The following is a 22,347-nucleotide window of genomic DNA, read 5'->3' on the forward strand; positions in this document are numbered from 1 at the left end:
ACAAAGTTATGTAAAGTTAGTACTGTAGAATGCCTAAAGTGGACCATCGAAATAAAGTGTTGCCATTTTGTTTCTTAGCTTTTTTGATACATAATGTTGTGTTACAGGAATACAGTCAATTACTGTACATCATTTTCTTCCATTTCATTAAACAAAACCTTCTAAAGATTGCGTTTTTATGAAGCCTCTTTCTTCTAGTCTTTGACAAAATGTGAACAATCTCTCTCTTATTATTCTTCAGAAATGACCTCAGTCCGCCAAGGTTTTCTTGACATTTCTAAGGAAACAGTCTGGGCTGTATAATAGAGGCTCCAGTGAATGGCCTTGCTCTGTTTAGTTAGCATAGATTACAGTTTTTCTGAAATCTCTGTCTGGCGTGTTCTCTGATATCACACTGGGAGCCATCCTCAAGGACAGAGAGTGAACTATGAGGAATTTTCCCACCCGTTACAAAACCTTCGGCTGTGGCAGGCTGTTGTCCGTTACATTATTGTGTTTGGCAGGTGTGCATGCGTGTGAGAGACCAACACGTATCAGCCATGGCCTTTTCCTATGGTCTAACACGTTCTGTACAGCTAGACAAAACAGCCACTAATATGGGCACCGTGCTTGAATGTGTGTGTACGTGAGTCTACTAAACATTTCAACACTGCCGGGCCAATCAGTAGAAGCTGCGGTGGAGATGAGTGATGATGAGGGATACAAGAGGGCAACGGCGTGGGCAGTCACGTAGCATGGCAAGAGGTCTCTCTATCATTAAAAATATATGGACACACACCACAACAAAACACGTGTTTACAGGCACACACACAAACACATGATCTTTAAAATGGAGTTACTTCAAAAGCAAAGGAAATGCCTCTATATTAAAAGAGTGCATACTGAAAATCTGGGATTCACCATGTTTTTTTGTTTTTTTTTTAGTATTTTGAACCATTTAAAACAAAGACATGTTAGGAACTATAATGAATAGTCAATATTTAACAGTCTGCACTCACTTTACACTTAAATCAGTTTGCTGTTAATATCATTTGTAATCAAAAAACTGTACTAAATCTGAAAAGACTTTTGGACCGCATTTAGTATACATTTATGCATATGTGAAATTATATGTGGACTTACCAGGTAGGCACACTCTGGTAATGGGGGGCTGGTTGGATACGGGGGACCTCCTGCAAGGGGAAATGTTAAAATGTTACTGAAATTGTAGCCAAATAAAAACAAACAAACAATTACTGTATGACACAAGCAGAAAACCCCTGCAATTCAAACAATTCTGTGTGTATTTAAAAAAAACACACCCATTTGTCATTCTATTGCGTCATCTATAATTGTAACAGGATGCATGTCACAGCAGAGCATATTTCCACATTAAAGAATAATGAAAGAAACTCTTTTCAAGCCTGTGCATTCTGCAATATATCTTTCTTAAGTGAATCATGGATTTGATGTGACAGTCCCCTTTAATACAGAAGTATTATTATAATATCACAGGGTGTGTCCTCTTTTCCGCATATACTTCCGTAGAATTTCCTTTAGAAGTTCATCTGAACTGGGTTGCCCTTTGGATAGACTAGCAAAGAGCCTAACAAAAGCCTCTAACAGTGCCGTATAAATGCCCTGACGCAGATCCATGGTCACTTGGAAGGTGGAAATAATTCTTCCATGAATAACAGCGAATAAACACCTTTTCCCTCGTTTACCCTCATCGCTTAGGTGGAAAAATGGAATTTAGGGGCATCTGGAAAATCTTCACAGTAGGCAAGTGATTTTTGGCTAGGACTGAAATCTTGAAAACCGGTGACATGTTAAGTGGAAAATGGCTCTAGTTAAATGTCAGTGTGCATGGGTGGCCGAGTCCATAAAACAAATGGTTGGAAAGACTGTCCTCTTGTGGTCGTATTTATTATTAAAACATTATTTTGTATTTTACATTATTTATATTTATTCATTTATAATATTTTTATTAACACAATTATTACAGTATTAAAACAATAGTTAGTTAGTTAAAAATAACTATATGTTTATATAAGTTCCCCGATCCCCTGGAGTAATGCAATGGCAGTCTATGTATGGGGTCAGGCATTCTGGAACGTTTAAAAACAGAGATGTGAAGCACATATTGCTGTTACAGCACTTTTGTCAATTATTTCATAAACTAACATGTGTTTTTTGAGCTTTAAAGACTAAATTGGCATTTCAGCAGCATTAAAAATATTGTTCCTAACACTTATGGTCTGCGATTCTGACGTAATTCCTGCTGGTGGAGTTTGCCCCATGTAAACAGTATTTAGTGGATAGTTACATCATATTCCTCTCTGGGCTTCTTCATGTACCATGTGAAAGTTACATGGTTTGGTTGCTTTACATTGTCAGATGAGATGAAAGAAGGGATATATCTTTCCACAGGTTAAGTGATTTTATTCCTCAGGCTAGTAGAAGATTCTATTCTATTCTAGATTTGTGATGAAACAGTGTATATTTCAATTTTTAATTTTTAATCCATTGTCTTGCCCCATAGACACCCATTGTATTAATGCATGTGCATTTTTTTTAACCGAGCGACATTTCTGAATTGAACACAAAACAATCCTTTAAAAACTCAGCTGTAAAATTGAAAATGTAAAATGGTTTATTTATTTGGTTTGGATTTTGTCTATTTGAATTGTCTATTTAAGTTTGGTTAATGTCATAGCTTCTGTTTACAATAATACTCACTTGTTAGATGTGCACTGAACGTTCGTCAAGACAGTAAAGTTGTTTCTGACACTTCGAAGGCTTGCTAGAACCTAGAAAAAGTCAGAAATAACATAAAATTGTGAGGTAAAAGGACATGTCCATTTGAAATGTAATCCTTAAAGAAATGTGACACTGATGTGTTTACCTGAGCAAAAGGTGTGACTATCAGGTCATCCCCATGCCTGCAAACAAGAGGGAATAACATCTTGAGCAATCGACACTTAAACGAAGCAAAACCTATTATTTCAAGTCAACAAGAAATCAAAACTGACCCTATTTACTTCCTTAATGGATGTTCCTGGTCTTATTGTGAATAATTCACTGGTGAATGTTTTTCCAAAAAAGAAAAATTGCTCTTTCTCTGAAATTACTTTTTCTTTTCCGCTGACATCACTTAGGCCACGCAATGTTATAACTAATAACCAAATAGCTATTAATTGTTTTAGCAAACTCCCATTTGGTCTGGCTACATTTTTTTGTGTTAAATATTTAGTTTCACTCAGAAATACATCACATTACGGAAGTAAAGTGGGTTGCGAACAGCAATTCATTGACTTCAAGTTTATATGTCAGATGTTATTTCATATTCCATGGAATTAGAAATCAGACTCATTATCAAAAGAGGTTCTTTTCAGTACCGGGACCCTAAATGGCATTAAAAAAATAGGTTACCAAGAACAATCCAGCACATTCCTCAGGGTTCAACAGATATTTGGCATCTAAGACTCTGGAAAATGTGTTCTTATATAATTGCAGGCAGTTACTGCCAGAAGGCTTAGGAAATAAGGCCTTGATTGAGATACGTCCTGGCATGCAAATCTCACTGCCGTGAGCAACAGCGCATAAATCAACTTCACTAATAAGCCTTGCCTCCATCTTTACCCTGCAGACATGTTTGGAAACAGAAATCCTAGCATTGAAGAAAAAAGGCATATTAAACAACTTCAAGGTCCTCAGATTACCAGATGCTGAATGATTTAGATGTGGTGGCAAATTAAAGTGGTTTCCTAGTAACTTGACTCATTAGTGAAGATGATTTAATAATTACTTAAAAGATGTGTTGTGCAGGAAAATGTGTTCAGAGTTACAACATATCTTTCTCTCATAAAAATATCTAAATAAAAAATAGCTTAAACCAGCCTATGGTGATTTGTTAGTTTTAGCTGATCTAAGATGGTTTAGCTGGTCTTTCAGCCTAACCAGCAGACAAGTGCCCAGAACCCAGTCCAGTTTAGAAGACAAGCCAAGATATAAATAAATAAATAAAAGGTAGCTATTAACAGTGCTGAGGAAAGTTACTTAAAGTAATGCATTACAATATTGTGTTACTCCCTAAAAAAGTAACTAATTGCATTACTTTTTAGTAAAAGTAATGTGTTACATTACTTTTGCGTCACTTTTTCCTCACCTGGGCTGGGCTTGCTTGTTTGTTTTTTAATAACAACAAAAAAAGTTCTATTTTTGGCAAATGTTAAGCCCCTTTTACACCAAAAGTGAAATGAATAAGCCTCAGGCTGAAGGAAATGCATATTTACACCTGTACAGTAGAGGGCGCAGCTCAAAAAAAACCTTTCAGATGTGCTGGCATTCTGGATTAAAGAAGAATAGGATGCAAGAGAAGGACGTTCAACACTCTTATTTCAAAATCTAATCTGAAGTAAGTTTGCTTATTAGTATCGTTGAATTAGGTCATTGAAGGTCAGCAGCAAAGACACTGGTTAATAAATTGAGATTAAATACATTAAGTATATTTGTGTAAATTAATATTGTTAATTATTACAGGTTTGCATACAATTCTGAGATTGCTTTTCACTGTTTTTATTCATTTTGAGTATTACTGAATGTTTTCGTGCAAGTGAGATGAGTAAATGCATGTTCACATTTAGTCTAGAGCTACAATAACCATCATGTTTACACAGCGCACACAACACCTCTGCACTTTATTTCTCTCACTACGAGACTGTCAGTCAATAAATGTGAAAAAGTAACTTGCGTTACTTATTTGAAAAAGTAACTTAGATATTTTGCTGTAAATTGAAAAAGTAATGCGTTACTTTACTAGTAACTCAAAAAAGTAATCTGACTACGAAACTCACTACTTGTAATATGTTACCCCCAACACTGGCTATTAATACATTTAAAACAATGACAAATATTATTATACTCACAGTTCTGAGGCGATAGAAGAATTTCGAGACATTGACTTTGGTGAGAGGTCATAGTCGCTGTCTGAGCGGTAGAGGAAGGACTCTCGCCGCTGGTTGTGGCCGGGAAAGTTTGTGTGAAGAACCAGGCCAGAACCTGGTGAGGCCTGGGGATCCAAAGGACTACAGCTTGCAGACGGGCCATTTTCCACATCGAAACTGCAATGGCACAAAAAACAATACATTAAAAATAAGGTAAAGGTAATTTAATGGACTTAGACTGGTGTCCTTTTAACATATATAATATTATATAAATGCATTTTTGTCTTACTGTAGAATAAAACTGTTCATTCAAAACTAAAAACAAGTCAGGACTAATTCACCTTGGCCATCCACAAGATAAGTTATATATAGCTTAATGAAAATTTCAGGAGAAATACACAAGCTGTCCTCTGGGACCAGAGAGCTCTGGAAAGTCTCAAAGATTCCCAGCACTTGGGGCGGAAACACGTCTCATCTTTCCAAACCATAAGGAAACATAGTGGAGATGGTCTCAGCCCACATCAAACAGAAGAGAAGCAGGGGAAACACATTACGCTCAACTCAAATAAACAGCTTCAAAAGACGCTTGTGTTCAGTTCAAATGTGCTTGTGATTTCAGATCTAACCAGGAGGAAGTAGCGATGGTCTTTACACTCAGAGCGCCAGAGGTTTGGTGACCTTTCACTGTTGCTCCTCATGCACTGGAGAATCTCAATGTAAAAAAAATGCTCTAAAGTAAAACTAGGGAATAAGAGAACCATTCACAGCCAGTTCCTTGTTTTGCTGCAGTTTGCTGCAGTCCATCGGAAATTTACTACAACACATACTCACCACACATACATGTATGAATCTGATAATTCTATTAGAATATTTCTCAAGTGATAATAAGAGGTATTGAGATGTCGCTGAATGGTCTGGTCCACGCGGAGGTCCGGCGTCTGATAACAGCAGCTAACACTGAATCAACATCCTTCTATTGTGCCCCTCTTTCCTGTTAGCCTGCCATTCACAACAACCGTCAAGAGAATTTGGGCTTTTCACACTGTGCTTAACCCCGGGTTATCATCTTTTTAAACCCTACAAACAATTTTTGAAAGGGGGTAAGCACCTTTCTTGCAGTCATGGTCTGAGAAAATGTATTCAAGACAAACTAGATTGAGTGCTGTGTTCAATCAATTAATAGCCAAGTTTCCATCCAGTTTTTGCCCTGTTTTGTTACTGATAAAGCAAATATGCGCAAAAAAATATTTGCGAAATTTGTTATATCAAGACTGCTTCCATCCAGTTGGCCTTTTACCAATAAAATGGTGTGTGATGACATCATCCCTTAAAAAAAATGCATTGTTGCATAAGTTTTGCTATATTGCTAAAAAAAATCTCCCTTGAGCCGTTTCCATACATAATTTTGTGTATATTGCAAATTCTTAGCGTTTGCATCCTAAATATTTGTTATTAAATAAGAAATATAAGAAGATGACAGTGAAGTGGAGCAGCTCATCTAACAGGACTTTACTGCCTTTATTTGAAGAAGCGCAGGTTTGGATACAGAGCAGCTCATTTGTCCTGTATGCAAAAATGTTTAGGGTCCATAAAAAGACTGATACAGTGAAATATTCAGTCTTTGCATATTGCATATCTTTAACACCTTGAACATGCAGTCGAGCCAGTTGCGGTTTGACATGGCAGAGAACGCATTCAAAGCAAAAAGATCATTCAAAGCAAAAGAGTACTCCTTATGGTTTCAGAGCTCAGTAACATCAAACCGATCAAAAACATCAAATCGCTGTTGATTTTTTTTCAGAGACAGATGCAGCTGTGACCTAAAACATTTTATTTGTGTATTTAACTTAAATCGTCTGCATTAACTGAGGCTTATTGTCACATAACATTTCTAAAATTCTATTAGAGCTTTAGGAGTCAACCACTTTATTTTACTAATTTATTTAAGATAAAATTATATTTTAATTGAGGTCTGAAAACGCGTTCTGATGACGGAAGTGATGTCTCACGGCTTATACTTCAATGAGTGCCAGACATCACCTCCATTGTCAGAGCACGTTCAGATAAGCAGATAAACATCAAATATCTTTGGGTGAAATATTTTTGGGTGAACTATCCCTTTAAAGGGATAGTTCACCCAAAAAATGAAAATTATCCCATGATTTACTAACCCTCAAGCCATCCTAGGTTTATATGACAATCTTCTTTCAGACGAACACAATCCAAGATATATTTAAAAATATCCTTAGTCCTCCAAGGTTTATAATGGTTGTGAATAGTAACCCACATTCTGAAGACATCCATCCATAAAAAAGTAATCCATACAGCTCCAGGGGGTTAATAAAGGCCTTTTGAAGCGAAGAGATGTGTTTTTGTAAGAAAAATATCTATATATAAAACTTTATAAATTCGAATAATGAGCTTCCGGTGGACGACCGTACGTATATTGCGCACGTCAATTTGGGCGGAAGAGCAACCTTTGACCCGAATGCAATGACGCAATGACGAATGTGGAGGCGAAAAGGAGAGAGCAAAACAAAACACTGGTCACAAATTAGAAGTCTAAAACGAGAAATTTTGAAGATACATGTCGGAGGATTTCGATATAAGAGAAGAGGAGCTTGAGTTTGTTGCCCAGCCATTTTTGTTTGAACCGTGAGAAGCTTACGATACTCCTACATCCTGCGTCATACATCGCGTCAGAGGATTACTCATTTGGCGCAAGTCAACTTGCGCATTCTGCGTGCGGTCGTGAACCCCCTGGAGCCGCATGGATTACTTTTTTTTATGGATGGATGCATTTTTTCTGTCTTCAGAATGTGAGTTACCATTCACAACCATTATAAACCTTGGAGGACTAAGGATATTTTTAAATATATCTCGGATTGTGTTCGTCTGAAAGAAGATTGTCATATAAACCTAGGATGGCTTGAGGGTGAGTAAATCATGGGATAATTTTCATTTTTGGGTGAACTATCCCTTTAAAGCCCTTTTTCTCGACAAAAAGTGTTTCCAAAACAACTTTTGTGACATTTCAAGTATCGACATAGAATTAATGTGCTAGAGATAAAGGGAAAAAGATTTTGTCGACATTTGAGAAATCTTATCGACAAATAGCATTTCCATCAGCTATTTCGCTTAACATTTTGAAGCGATAAACCTTTTTTTTGCAAAAAAATCCTTGAATGGAAACCTGGCTAATGATATTGATACCGCATATATGCCAATAAGAATGTTAACCCAGTTTTTGATACAAATAAGATATTAATTTATGGATAATCATTAAGAAATAACATGCAAAGTCTGTACAGTTCAGAAGTTCAGACTGTCCTCCTTGGACAATAAATTGACCATGGCCCCTAGATACTGGAATTCCCTCCCTCTGGCATCTCCGTGAAATTTCATCTCTTCCCATCTTCAAAACTCAATTATAAACGCATCTGTTTACTTGATCATATTGAAGTGTTTATGCATTCTGACTCTGTCTTATGATTACAATCAATTTATCTCTCATTTTGTCACAAATGTTTCTATCTTGTGTTTTCTTTTGTCTCTTGTGTTTCTGTTTGCAATGTAGGTTGTCCCTTTTTTTGGTATTTGTTCTTCTTGTTTCAGTTGCAGTTGTTTCCTGTCATGCATTTTTTGACGCATGCTTGGGTTTCTTAAGGCGCTATTTAAATTATAATTTTTGATGTTGTTATTAACACATAACTCACAAAGGTACGATACAATTGAAAATAATAAATCAAATGCCTTTGATAAAAGAGATAATAAGTCAGATATGTGGAGTGAGACACTGCAATATTAATAAGGAAAACTAATGCTTCTGCTACGCTGCAAGTGTGAATGACGTCCAGGAAGGGTGCGACAAGCCAGTAAATGAAACTGCTTATATATACTGTGTCAAACAGACCTAACTTTAGGTAATTGATCTCCTTATGGTATACATTCAGCCATTCATTGACCATTCCACTATACACAAGACTTTATGATATAAAGCAATAACTGCCCTTGACTCAACATCAATTGCTGAACAAAAGAAATAAATCAGATGACAAAGCCAGACAAACATTTACACTGAAACCGACTGAATGGAAGCTGTGTTTTTTTTTCACTGTGAACATGATCCACAGAGTGGCATTTCTCATTGCACACTTTTTACAATATCCTTTCAATGGAAATTCTTTGTAAGAAACTTTCAGTGTTAGTCTGACTGACATCTTCATTGAGTAGCAATCCTGTCTAAAGCAGAATATATACTCTGGGTCATTTGAGCTCCCCGGAGAGGTTAAGACTGAAAAAAGCTACCAGGAAATGATACCTCTGACCTCAGCTGTAACCAGTATCTCTGATTCCCATGACATTACTATTACAGAGTTCATGTAAAAGGTGATAGTGGCTTTACATTGGAAGGAATAAACAATCATAAAGTTAAGTAGAACAAGTGTCAATAGCTTTACTTGGCTGAGCACTTAAAGACCCCATGAAATCAATTGATGAGTGCAGTTTTCTGTGTTGTGATGAAGGATTTTCCTTATTGAACTAGGAAGTTTGGCATTTTTGACAATTTTTAATAGCCTAACAAGCTTTTACATCACAGATGATAAGCTCCAAGGGGGAGGGACTTTCTCATTCTAGAGGGCATCTGATTGGACAAAAATGTGTAGTGCATGATGAGTCATCATTATATATATATATTGAGCTGAACTCAAAGACCTAAGACTTTTTCTATGTACACAAAATTCATTCCATTCAGAATGAATTCATTCCGATTGATGAATCTGAATGTAGTGTTTACAAGAAAGCTAAATAAAGAGATCAGGTCGATGTGCGCGTTTATATGTAACAAGCCTAAATTCAGAATTGATTTCTTGACATGCCCACACTGCATGAATATAGAGCAGTGGGGAACCATCAGGGCCCTCTAGGCCCTCAGAAAGGGCCTAAACTATTATAAAAATAATATTTACAAACTTAATTAAAAACTTAATAGTTTAAAAACTAAAAACATTTTTAATAAAAAGTCATAATTTCTAATGTTATTTTAGGAATTTATAATTTGACAATAAACATTTAAAACTTTTTGAGGAAATAAACCCTTCAAATCTGCCTATCCAGTTTGAGTTGTGTTGTGGTGGTGTCCGTTTTCTCCATATTAGGATGTTTCCGCCTAACGCTTTCAGCTTTGTGATTGGTGATCCAACTGTGAAATTACAGAGGGCCAAGCCATAGCAAGTCAATGAGAGAGGAATTTCAAATGACAGGAAAACTGACTAATCATATCGTCCCTTTTAATGGGTGGGGCTTGTTATCAGTAGATTTATGACGCGTTCCACCCAATGTGGGGAACTCGATCGAAAAAAAAAAAAAACAGCTGATAAAACAGCTAGCACTATTCGCTATGGAAACCGCAAGAAACATTAATGATGAGGATATTGTTGCTAATTTATTTTCTACGCCGTTTTCGAGATTGACTTTTAAAGAAAAGTTGGAGTTAATCCAGAGTTCATTTTTCGTTTTGGTTTTTAATCCAATCAAGTGTTTACACGTCCTTTCAATCGGATTAGAAAAGGTTTCCAAATTAATCTGAATGTAACATTAATCGGATTTGGTCAATTCATTCCGATTGACGTGGTTGTGTGTGACTTTTTTATTCCGACTGTTAAAAATCTGAAATAAGTTTAGGTTTTTCCCTTAAATATTTGTTATTTTATTTAATCTTTTTAATTCAATTAATAAAAACAATTTTAACAGTTTTCGTTTGTTTTAGTTAACAATAACAACACTGTTCAATGACCAGGCAATATATTTAATGTGACGTGAATGGCTATCATCAACAATTTCAAGCTCAATAATACAGTACTTGACATCAGAGCTGACCACAGTGCAACAAATAACCCCTTGTCTTAAAGATAAGATCTAACATTTGTATGTGATTGCCTCATTTGTTTTGATTTGTAATATTTGTGCATAGACAGAGTATCATATGTTTGTCAGGGCAGCTAATGAAAATGTTTTTCAGCTATTAAAAAGAATAAATATTGTCTGATGTTTATATTCTCACCATGAAACAAAAAGAGGAGGTTTTGTTTCCAGTAAGTATCTAATTATCTTGTGACTGGTGTTGAGTCACTGTCTAGCACATACACAACACAACAATAGTTTATGTAGGGCATATCAAAAAGATATTCTTTGCTTGTCCACTTCACTTACAGTGTGTGTTCCACCACTCTAACAATGGTCCATCTTTACACAAGGAGACATTATAATGGTTTTCAAATAAAGGTCTCTGTGATTCACATAGCCTACATTTTCAGTTCCTCTGTCTTGTAGTGGAATTGAATGACAAAATTACAAAATGGACTTCACTGTAACACATAAGCAATTCAATTATTACATTATCAGGCATCATAGATATTTTGTAATGTCAGATTTGATCATATGTTTGTGGGGAAGAAGGGGACTTCTAAAGGCAAGTTGCACTGGAATCTACTGTTCTACTGACAGAAGAGGGAAGTTCATATGAGCCAGTCTGTGAGAATGTTCAAGGCTGTGGACCTACGCTTTAAATGGCATTCAACACGACTGAAAAATGCAGAATGCTTGCTGTTTTTCCATGACATATTTTCGGAACAAATAGATGCCCTACTCTAGGGACCATTTAAGATGATGCGGTTGTTTTCAGTAAATCAGTTGGTATGCAAGTGAATGTTTGTTTTTGCCAGCTTTATTAGTGTCAGGGCTATGTTTAGTTCTAGTTTCATTGTGTTTTGGTTTTGTTTTCCTTGTTCTCATTTTGCCTGTATTCCCGGTCATGGTTAGTTTCCATAGTTACTCATTAGTTCCACACCTGTTCTTAGTTCTGTTAATTACTCTGTCCTCTGTATTTAAGCCCTTAGGTTTCTCTGTTCAGTGTTCGGTCTCATTTATGTTAATGTGGTTGTGTTTTTAACTATTATTACTCCTGTGATCTCCTGCGTGTTAGTTTTGGTTAATAATAAAGTGTTTTTGTTGGATTCTCCTTTGTGTGCTCATTACAGCCACAGCGTTACAAATAGACTAATCGCAGGAGAAACACCGCCTGGGGTAATCACTGGTGCCTTGTTTAACTCCTTGGTCCCAATGTCAACTTTATATTTGGTTTCAGTTCACTAACCACACAGACATGGCACTAAAGACATGACACAAATACCTGTAACAATCTTTGTCAGATGCGGCTTCATGTAGCACATTTTGTGCACCTTCATGTAGCATCTACTGTACTTAAAGGTTTTTATTAAACTAAAAACTATTTCATATGACTGAATCAACCAGAATACAAAAGTTTAGACAAACATTCAATTCAGTCAAGTCTCTTTTAAGGGTCAGATCAAGTAAAAAATAATTCCTTAAGGTAACATTTGTATATTATACATGTGTATATTTTAAGCGTCCAGTTCATTTGCACTACAATTGAACCTTTCAAAGCACTTTGCACATTTGAAAACTAGGTAGTAAAGACATCATTAAAGTAATCCATGTGACTCCAATGGTTTAACCTCAATTTTATGAAGTGACATGAGTGCTTTGTTTGCACAAAAAAACTAAACATAATTTACCACTTTATTTACAAAATATTAATCTCCAATGCACATTCACGAGAGCACCACTACGCATGCGTGCTGTGCTGAAGCGAGAGCAGACATTGTTGCGTGAACATGCATCGGAGACTTTCATCGTAGATACAGTATGTAACATTCTCCTAACTGTAGTGTATGCGAGTGCAGGAAAACATTACTGTATACACAATGTACAAATTGTGTGTGCAAATTACATTACACATGATCGTTCATTACACTTATGCATTGTATGGTGGAGTGAGTGACAAAAGTGATTTGATTTCATAAATATGATCCAAAGAAATATCTCTGAATTCAAAATTTGCATTTCAGAGTCACCAATTCAAAACAATCCACATATGCTGTCTAGGCAACATACCATGCGAAGGTAAAAGGTATTTCGCAGAGCTCAGTTTCAAGCCACACATTTCTGCCTTTCAGCACAAATCCACCCAACGTGGAGATTATCTTTGTTGGCATTTGGAGTCATGGGAGACATTTACACACCCTGTCCGGACGTCAGAGCACGCTGTGTGTAAACACAGATGTTCATACACTCATTCAGTCATGTGTTTGACAATTAGAGTGTATATAAACACGCATTACAGACTGACACAACGACAAATTCCTAACTGAAGAAACAGTGCACTCATACACACGGACAAACAGGACAGTTTTAAAACAGATACATGCAACAAATAGCAGAACTGATTTTAAGTAAGCAAGAAAGAAAGAAAGAAAGAAAGAAAGTAGGCCTAAGTACTAGTAACTTTGCATGGCTATTTGCTCTAACGTTAACCTAGATATATGTGCGCTATTATTAGGAGCATATCCAAGTGTTACAAAGTGTAAAGTATAGCACACTTACTGCAAGACTTTGAGCTGTCGGCGCAATCACTTTTCTGATAACAGCGGAAACAATTTAAAATACTCCGTCATTTTTGGTCATTCAGATAAGAGTAATACATCATTCGAAACTGTAAATGTTTACTGTCTACTTTTATTTGTGTAAACTCACAATAACTTTTGTAAAATAAAGAAAACAAACAGGATACGCTTTCTGCCGTCTCGGTCTCCCTGAACTGGAGCGCGTCATAAAAATGAACCGGAACTCAGTGTATAGGCTACTTGCCTCACAGGAATGAGAAATATATCTATAGAAAGCTTGAAATGTCTACTTTTAAATGAACCAATTCAAATAAACAAGATATGCTTAATGCTTATATAATTCGTATGAAAGTTGCATTTCTCTCTTTAGGCTCGTTCACTATACTGCGGAGATGGCGATGCAGCATCATCAACTTCATCTTTGCAGCCGACACTGACTCAGAAAACACTAGTTTATTAATAAGCAATTAAAATGTCTCCTTGCTGTTTTTTCTGACACATTCATAATCCTTACTTTTGCCGGTGCTTTGCGGCAAGCTTTATGTGTGCGCTTAAGTGCAAAATAGGCTATAACGCCTTTATATATTAAACGCTCATTATGGTTTAGTATTCTCCACAGTATATTTAAGTAATTCAATTAATATAAACATGAGATTAGTTGTCTAATGGCTTAAATTAATGACTAATAGCCATTCAATAGTCGAAAGTCGAAAGTCGAAAGAAAGAAAAGAAAAGAAAAGAAAAAATAAAAGATTTCTAAACAAAACTGGTTTTAAACTTCTCACGAGCGGGTGCTTAAAACCAATTTTTCTTCCCAATTAGGGCAAAATGTCTGGGAAGGTTATTTTGGATTGGAATTGAGATAAAGCTGTGTGGTGATGTTTATCCAGACAATGTAAAGCAAGAACAGGTCTCAGGTGTGAAATTACAGTGGAGCTGAATGTATCATTTGATATCACAAGCACATAGAGCATGTATAACGCTTGATCCAATGCATGCACACAATAGACTGATGGAAAATGTACAACAGCTGTGAACAATCTGACTCTTATATAAACACAGAGCTCAGTTTACTTACAAACACACTCACAAACTGCTTGAGCAACAACAATTCATCACAACGAACTCAAGAAGAAGCCCAGAAAAAAGTGGAGAGAAAGAGGAAAAAGTACAGAAAGTGATACTACAGATGAAGATTTGTTTCAAAAGAAAAGATACGCAACAAGAGATGACACTTGATCGCTGTGTGACAAGTGTCCTGAAGAAAGGGACAGAAATTCATGACGTAGACAGGCGGAGAGATGGGCAAGCAGTGACCCATATTTATAGTAGTACTTAGCACATTACAGTATGTAAGTGATAATAAGTCAGCGGGAAAAAAAAGAGAGTAAGAGACAGTGTGTGAAAGCATGTGAACCAGACAGAGCCTGAGACGTAACAGATACAGAAAAAGAGGGCGTTAGTTCTAACCTTAAGGTGGAGGTGTGCAGCCTCTTCACCACCTCCTCACTGAAGTCAAAATGAACCCTGCCTCTGTGGCAGGGTGACCTGCGGAGCATGGCCCTGAGACACACCGCTGTGATGTTGAGCGTGGCTCTAGTAATGTCTCCCCTGCATGACTCCCCTAACACTTAGTGCCCTCCCACAGAGCTTAACTTCACCGCACAGCCACTTCCTTTTGAAGTCCAGCTGCGCTACCACTCAACTTAGCTCTCTGCAAGAGAACACGGTCGCACATGAAACCTGGGGCGGAGCTCTAAACAAGGAGTTGGAATGTCTGAACAAATGAGAAGTTTCATTCCTAAATGTCAGCTGTAGACACTAACAAAATACATGCAGCCTGATTTAATGAGGAACATTCTATATTCAAGAAAGGTCATTAACATGTTTTATCTCTTTCTGGATGCTTCAAACCATGACCGGAAAGTGTTGGTTTGGATCTCTTTGCAACTTCTGAATTGAAACACTTTCCAGTTCAGTGATGAACTGCTGTAAGACTTATGAACTGTAATGATTGTTCAAAGCAACTTACATCAAATTACATTCAAAAAAATGCAGGCGCACTGACTATACGCAAATGGTATGTCATTCCATAATTAAATTGCTAATGATTATTGCAAGGTTCTAATGCATAAACTACTTAAAAAACATTCAATGACAAGTAAAATATATAAATATATATAGGTATATCAACCATAGCAGTTATTTTACAGACAGTGTTGGGGGTAACGCATTACAAGTAATGCAAGTTACGTAATCAGATTACTTTTTTCAAGTAACTAATGCATTACTTTTTCAAGTAATTAACGCAAGTTACTTTATTTTCCCATTTATTGACTGACACCTCTCCTGTCCCCATGTTAAGAGAAATCGGGAGTAAGGTGTATTCAGTATTCCTCAAAATAAATAAAAACAGTGAAATGCAAACTCAGAATATTACTCAAACCTACAATAATAAAATATGATAAATAACGCATATACTTTATGTATTTAATATCACTTTATTAACCGTACAGGCGTGAATTTGCATTTCCTTCTGCCAGAAGCTTATTAATTTCACTTCTTATGTGAAAGGGCATTAACATTTGACAAAAAAATAGATTTTTAATATTTTTTGTTATTAAAAAACAAATAAATAAGCCCAGCCTAGATAACACAAAAGTAACGTGACATTACTTTCCATAAAAGTAACTAAGTAATGCAATTAGTTATTTTTTTAGGGAGTAATGCAATATTGTATCACATTACTTTTAAAAGTAACTTTCCCCAACACTGATTACAGATACATATTTTTAAGTTTATCAGAACTGGTCGATATTGGCATACTCATCTTCTCTAGTTTTCATTTCAGTGATCTTTGCCCACTAATCTTTAAAACTCATAATGCATGTAATAATACTACTAATAATGTTAAATGTAATTTTTAGCAAATATAAAAATGAATATAAACTTTTATACTGTACATTGTAATGTTGTGATGCCTAAATTCACTAAAACAATTTAAAAATGGTTTGATTTTTACTTTATTTAGACTTTAATATATATCTAATAATATAATATAATATAATATAATATAATATAATATAATAATATAAAATAAAATAAAATAAAATAAAAATAACAATCTTGTCCATTTATCAGTCAAAATATAAAAATAATTATCAGCTTATCGCATCTGACAGAATTTTAATATTATTGCCTCTTTTTATTATATAGTATGTTTTGTCTATATTATTAATGGGTTAAAAAAAAAATGAAAATAACAATCAAGCTAATCACATTGCCAGAATTTTCATATCAATGCATCCTTATATAATATGTTCTATCCATACTATGTGCCTGTTTGCAAAATAGTTAGACGCAAAAAAGTAAAGTTGATAGTTTGTGGTAGAAGTGTTTTCTGTGCAGTGAGTTTCTTGTGTTGTAATCACATTTACTATGAGCATACAAACATCACACCATAAACACTGCAAAATATGCAGCCTTTCAGTGTGTGTTCTGTGAATTTTGCCAAGAGTTCAATCTGTGACGCTTAGATCCTCTATTGGTCAAATGTTTTTGTCCTATCTGAATTCACAGGTCAAAGGTTATCATATTTGTACTTTGGTATGCAGTGGAGGACAAAACTACGTGAGCTTGCATTTCTGGTCTTGCATTTCGTTCACATGCATATATAGGCACGTGAATAGAGCACCAAGAGCACATTAAGTTCCATAACACATAGTAAAATAGTACCATCAATGAGAAGAAAATGTGTTCTGTGTTATAGGATTACAAAACATTCCAAACATTCCTCCTTACGAGTCTTTCCACTTTACAAGTCATCGTTGTGATGATGTGGCGGCGGGTGGATTAAAGAGATCTTTAGTCATTATAAAAAAATCCCTTAGTGATCACAGGTCTGTCGTCATAGATGCTTACTTGCCCATGATAGGAAATGAAGCTGTGAAAAGCCACATGAAGTTAAACAGAGTAAACAATTCATAAGTGTGAAGGCTGAGTTGACAACAGAGCAGACAATGGCAGTGCAGGGGAAGATCTGTCTGCCGTACAGCTGATGATAATAGGAAAGGAAAGAATGAGTCGGACAGGCTGGTGTGAATGCAGAGGATGACTCAGTGTGAAATAATGTCACAACGCTGCCTGTCAAAACGAAACAGTTAAACAATATTCATCAAAATTTGTCAAATTTAAACATCCAAGAACCTAATAGGTTCAAAATGAGATGTCTTTGACTTCATACACTTCATTCACTAAACTAGCCTCAGAAGGCATGATGATTAGGCCTATACCTGTGATTAAATAAGAATGAAAAAGGTTTAATTTAAATCATACGAAGGGACATGGCTGTTAAAGGATAATGGGTTTGTAGTGTGCAGAAACCTACAGAATGTGGTGGTACTAAGAATGCCAAAAACATTTAAGACGACAGTACACCTTACTGGCCACTAGATGGCAGCATTTTACAAATAAAGAAAATCCCACTTTACATATTTCTCACACATTAACCATAAGCTTGTGCACTTGTTTTATTGTACTGAGAATTAAGTTCATTAATTAAATTAATATCAATTGATTGTTACTAAAAAGCAACATTCTCTTTTTAACTGATTAGAAATGCAGCAGAATGTAGAAAGGACACACATCTCTGGCAGTGCGAACAGCAGTAGGTCACTGACTAACCTTATAATGCTACAAACAGGTTGAGGAGAATCGAAACAGCTCAGAATCACTAAGCAGGCTTCACCTACTTGGTTACTTTGAGTCGTTACTGACATCTAACCTTCATACTTGACACCCTGATACCTGAATAGCATTGACGTGCAAGAGACTAAAAGAGGACCGCAGCTCAGCAGCTCTCAGTTCTAATGTCATGGGTATTTCTCTGACGGTGTCTGGGCTTGATTGGAGATTGACTTTGAGGCGCTTAAGTAACCTGATTACAAATTATCTTTGATTATAATTTTCACCTCAAGTACTCCACAAGAACTACTGAAGAGAAAATACAGAAAACATGAATTAGGGTGTCAAAAATATTAGGATTTAATTTTTTCTATGGAAAATGTTTTTTCCAACGTTTTGTTTTATTACTCTTTTTCTATTCAGTATATCATACAGTAACTCAGTACTGTCACAATTTGAAAAATTCATTTATTGTCCTTAAAGGATTAGTCCACTTTCAAATAAAAATTTCCTGATAATTTACTCACCCCCATGTCATCCAAGATGTTCTTCAGTTGAAAAGAAATTAAGGTTTTTGATGAAAACATTCCAGGATTATTCTCCTTATAGTGGACTTCAATTGGCCCCAAACGGTTGAAGGTCAAAATTACAGTTTCAGTGCAGCTTCAAAGGGCTTTAAATGATACCAGACGAGGAATAAGGGTCTTATCTAGTGAAATGATCAGTCATTTTCTAAAAAAAAATACTAAATTATATACGTTTTAACCACAAACGCTCGTCTCAAACTAGCTCAAAGAAGGACATGGACATCTTGGATGACATGGGGGTGAGTACATTATCAGGACATTTTTATTTGAAAGTGGACTAATCCTTTAAAAACCTACGGCACATCATATCAAAGTAGGTACGTTGTATGAATTCTGATAAACTCAGTTTGTGAGTCTCAATCTGATGTCTGCATGAGGTATCAAATAATTCATTACTGATGCATAAAAGACTGAATAAATGTATGACCTAAATTAATATTCTAATCTCTCCACTTACAAAGCAGTGAGAAAGCAAAACTGATTGGGAATCATTCTGACCAATATAAAACAGCATTTGGGGGACATGGTTGCTTTTTGGATTATTGTGCCCAACATATTTTCAAGGACTAAAGGCCTGTTCACACCAAGAACGGTAACTATAAAGAGAACGATAAAGATATAGTTCTAAAAATCATTCTAAATATAAAAGAATAGCACTGTTCACAGCCATAACTATAACGATATAGAGGAACAATATTGTTAGGATCACTTTCAGAATTTTTTTCCCAGCTGTTGAACGATAAAACACTGACAGCCAATCAGAATCCGTTCTAATTTAAGGGCTTGCGCATTTAAAATGGCAGACAACATTGCGTCCAGAAAAATCCACCACTGTTTGACAAGTCAAACCCCCTTTTCCAGGATACTTTAAAGAAAATGGATATAAGGAAAATAACTGGTCATACCCTCGGAATAAATGGTGAGAAGTATTAACGATGAGATCATTATGCCAGGCTAGCAAACAGCATAACATAAAATTACCCCAGGTATCTAGCACTAGTTTCGACATTTCTTGCTTCCTTTGAAGTTGTAGTGAAAAAGACTATGTGTTGTTTTTATTCCAATAAATATTGACTTTGTCAGCTAAATGTAATGTTTGAAGCGGATGTCATAACAAATGTCAGTAAACCGGGAAGATTTTGAAAATGAGCAGTTCATTCATAAATCCGTAAGATCTTACCTTCATGCTGTGGAAATACAAACCGGTAGACAGAACGCAACGAGCACATCGCTGAAAAGGGGTGGGGCTACATAAGGTCTATAGTTAAGAAGAATGAATTAAATACTGATTTAAAAATGAATTCATTAAAGTTTTCATATTAAATTTATAAACAGCTCAGGAACATTTCTGATATCTAAAATGTGAATACCATTAACATTCAAGAAAAAAAAAAAATGAATATGAAAGGCATACAGTTATTCAATAAAAATGCCAGGATTACACTAAAATAAAAATAATGAACAAAATCTGTGGGAGTACTTATCAGTCAAATACATAAGATGACAGAGATCTAAATATTATTCTTTAGTGTCAATCGTTCTCTCTAAATATAACTAGTATTAATAAGAGCTCACAGAGGAGCGTTACAGAAATATTTTACCATCCACTCTGGAAACACCAGCACATCATTGTCTCATATTGTCTTAATGTGTTCAAAATCACTGAATCATTGCATAACATCACACACCTGTCACTCTAGGATATACTTCACTGATTCATGTGACACACTCACTCTCTTGCTTCTAATCAAAGAGCACAGACCTCTGTTTACCTGCTCTGTCTAATTCAATCTAACACGTCCAATAGTAGCTTCATGCATCTCTTTGATTCCTTGATGTTGTCTGACAGGTGTGAGACAGAGGACAGCCAAGGAGAGAGAGAGAGAGAGAGAGAGAGAGAGAGATAGAGAGAGAGAGCGAGAGAGAGGATCACTAAAAGGAATAGTTCACCCATAAATGAAAATTAACTCACCCTCATGTCATTCCAAACCTCTATGACTTTTTTTCTTTGGAGCACAGAAGATTATGTTATGTAGCATGTTGGTAACAGTTTTGGTTCCCATTGGGAATTAACCAAAAATACAGTGGAAGTCACTGGGAACCGAAACTGTTTGGTTACCAACATTCTTCAAAATATATATTTTTTTTTTTACAGGTTTGGAACAACACGAGGGTGAATAATTGATGACAGAATTTTCCACTTTTATATCCATAAATGGAAACACTTTGTTTATCTAAAGCTATTTGATAATTGCATGAAGAACACACTGAAATGACTTAAATTTTACTTCAGAAGATTAGAATATAGAGCACAGCAAAATGATGGCCAATAAATAAATGATGACAGAATTTTCATTTTTGGGTGAACTACTGCTTTACAGTGAGCAAAGGAAAGCACATTAGAAGAAAAAGAAAGTCCAAAAGGCTATTAGAAAGGGGGAAAGGTGAGAAAAAGAAAATAACTGGTGGAAATTAGTATGAGATGGCAAGGGGAAACTGAAAGGACAGATTAAGGGATGATCTCACCAGATGGGCACAAGTAAAGAAGATGGTGAGGTTAATGTTAGAAGGCAAAAGGGCCTGACTCCCACTGTGAAGCCGGCTATCTGACAACCCAGTGGACCCAATCTACATGCTTTCACTGCTCACTCTATACAAGCTTATCTGACTGGCAAAAACACAGGATAGCACTTATGTTTCAGCTACTAGGATAACAGCTTGCTGATCATAAAAATAACACATAACCGCTTCTCATCGGGTGTCTACATCTTAATGCATAATGTATTCCATAATAGAGCAAATAGACTGTATTAAAGCACTGGGATCAGTTCCATCTGTAATGCAGTTCAAATCTCACTTAGGTTAGAGGTGAGATGTGGAAATGGAGATACAGGAATGTGGAGCTGTGAATTACATTTCAGGTCGATTTAAAAATGGGTGAACTGAAAAAAATGGTTTGACTAGACCCCCTAAAGTGTGCGGTGGGTTTGATGGGGGGTAATTGAGAATAAATGGGGGAAAGTCACGTGAGAGGAGGCAATGCCTCCATTGCGCTTGGATTGGATATGATTGGTTATAATTGCATATGATTGGTTTGTGTGATAAATCCCACTTCTTGTATACTGTATATATATATATATATATATATATATACACTGTATATATTAGGGCTGTCAATAGATTAAAATTTTTAATTGCATTAATCGCACCCTTATCAAATTAAGCATACACTATTTATCTTGATTAACATGTTAATTTTGTCATCATTTGCTATATACAGCAAAGTAAACCATCAAATTGAAGGTTGATTCACACAAAACTGTATTTTCTGCAAGCTTTTTTCAAGGTAAATTTAGGTGTCTTTCCAAAAAAGGACATTTGGAGACTCCAAAGGGACACCAAATAACCAAATGACACAAGGAGTCCATATACATAAATTATAACTGTAATAATTCATAAATGTACGCACACGAAAGCACCCATGAAAAAAATATTTCGGAATTCACAGTGTACAGTATTTGTATAGTGCAACAGCAAAGAGCTTGTTTACAGTTTAGACATGTCAAGTTGCAATACCAAACAGAACCACATGGAAATGCCAAAAAAAAAAAAAAACCCTAAACCAACCGCCTTGACCTGACTGCATACTGTATGCCTACTACAGTA

At 35.8% G+C, this 22,347-nt stretch overlaps 1 protein-coding gene across 1 annotated transcript in view; it reads right to left on the bottom strand.

The window, feature by feature from the left end:
- Window positions 1-22,347, bottom strand: part of pde4ba (phosphodiesterase 4B, cAMP-specific a) — a 176,378-nt gene that overhangs the window by 39,401 nt on the left and 114,630 nt on the right. The window contains 4 exon segments of the mRNA XM_051896307.1: window positions 1,123-1,172; window positions 2,719-2,789; window positions 2,885-2,921; window positions 4,908-5,102. Coding sequence (XP_051752267.1) covers window positions 1,123-1,172; window positions 2,719-2,789; window positions 2,885-2,921; window positions 4,908-5,102 — 353 coding nt within the window.

Source organism: Ctenopharyngodon idella, chromosome 6 (assembly GCF_019924925.1).
Source record: "Ctenopharyngodon idella isolate HZGC_01 chromosome 6, HZGC01, whole genome shotgun sequence".
Lineage (NCBI taxonomy): Eukaryota > Metazoa > Chordata > Actinopteri > Cypriniformes > Xenocyprididae > Ctenopharyngodon > Ctenopharyngodon idella.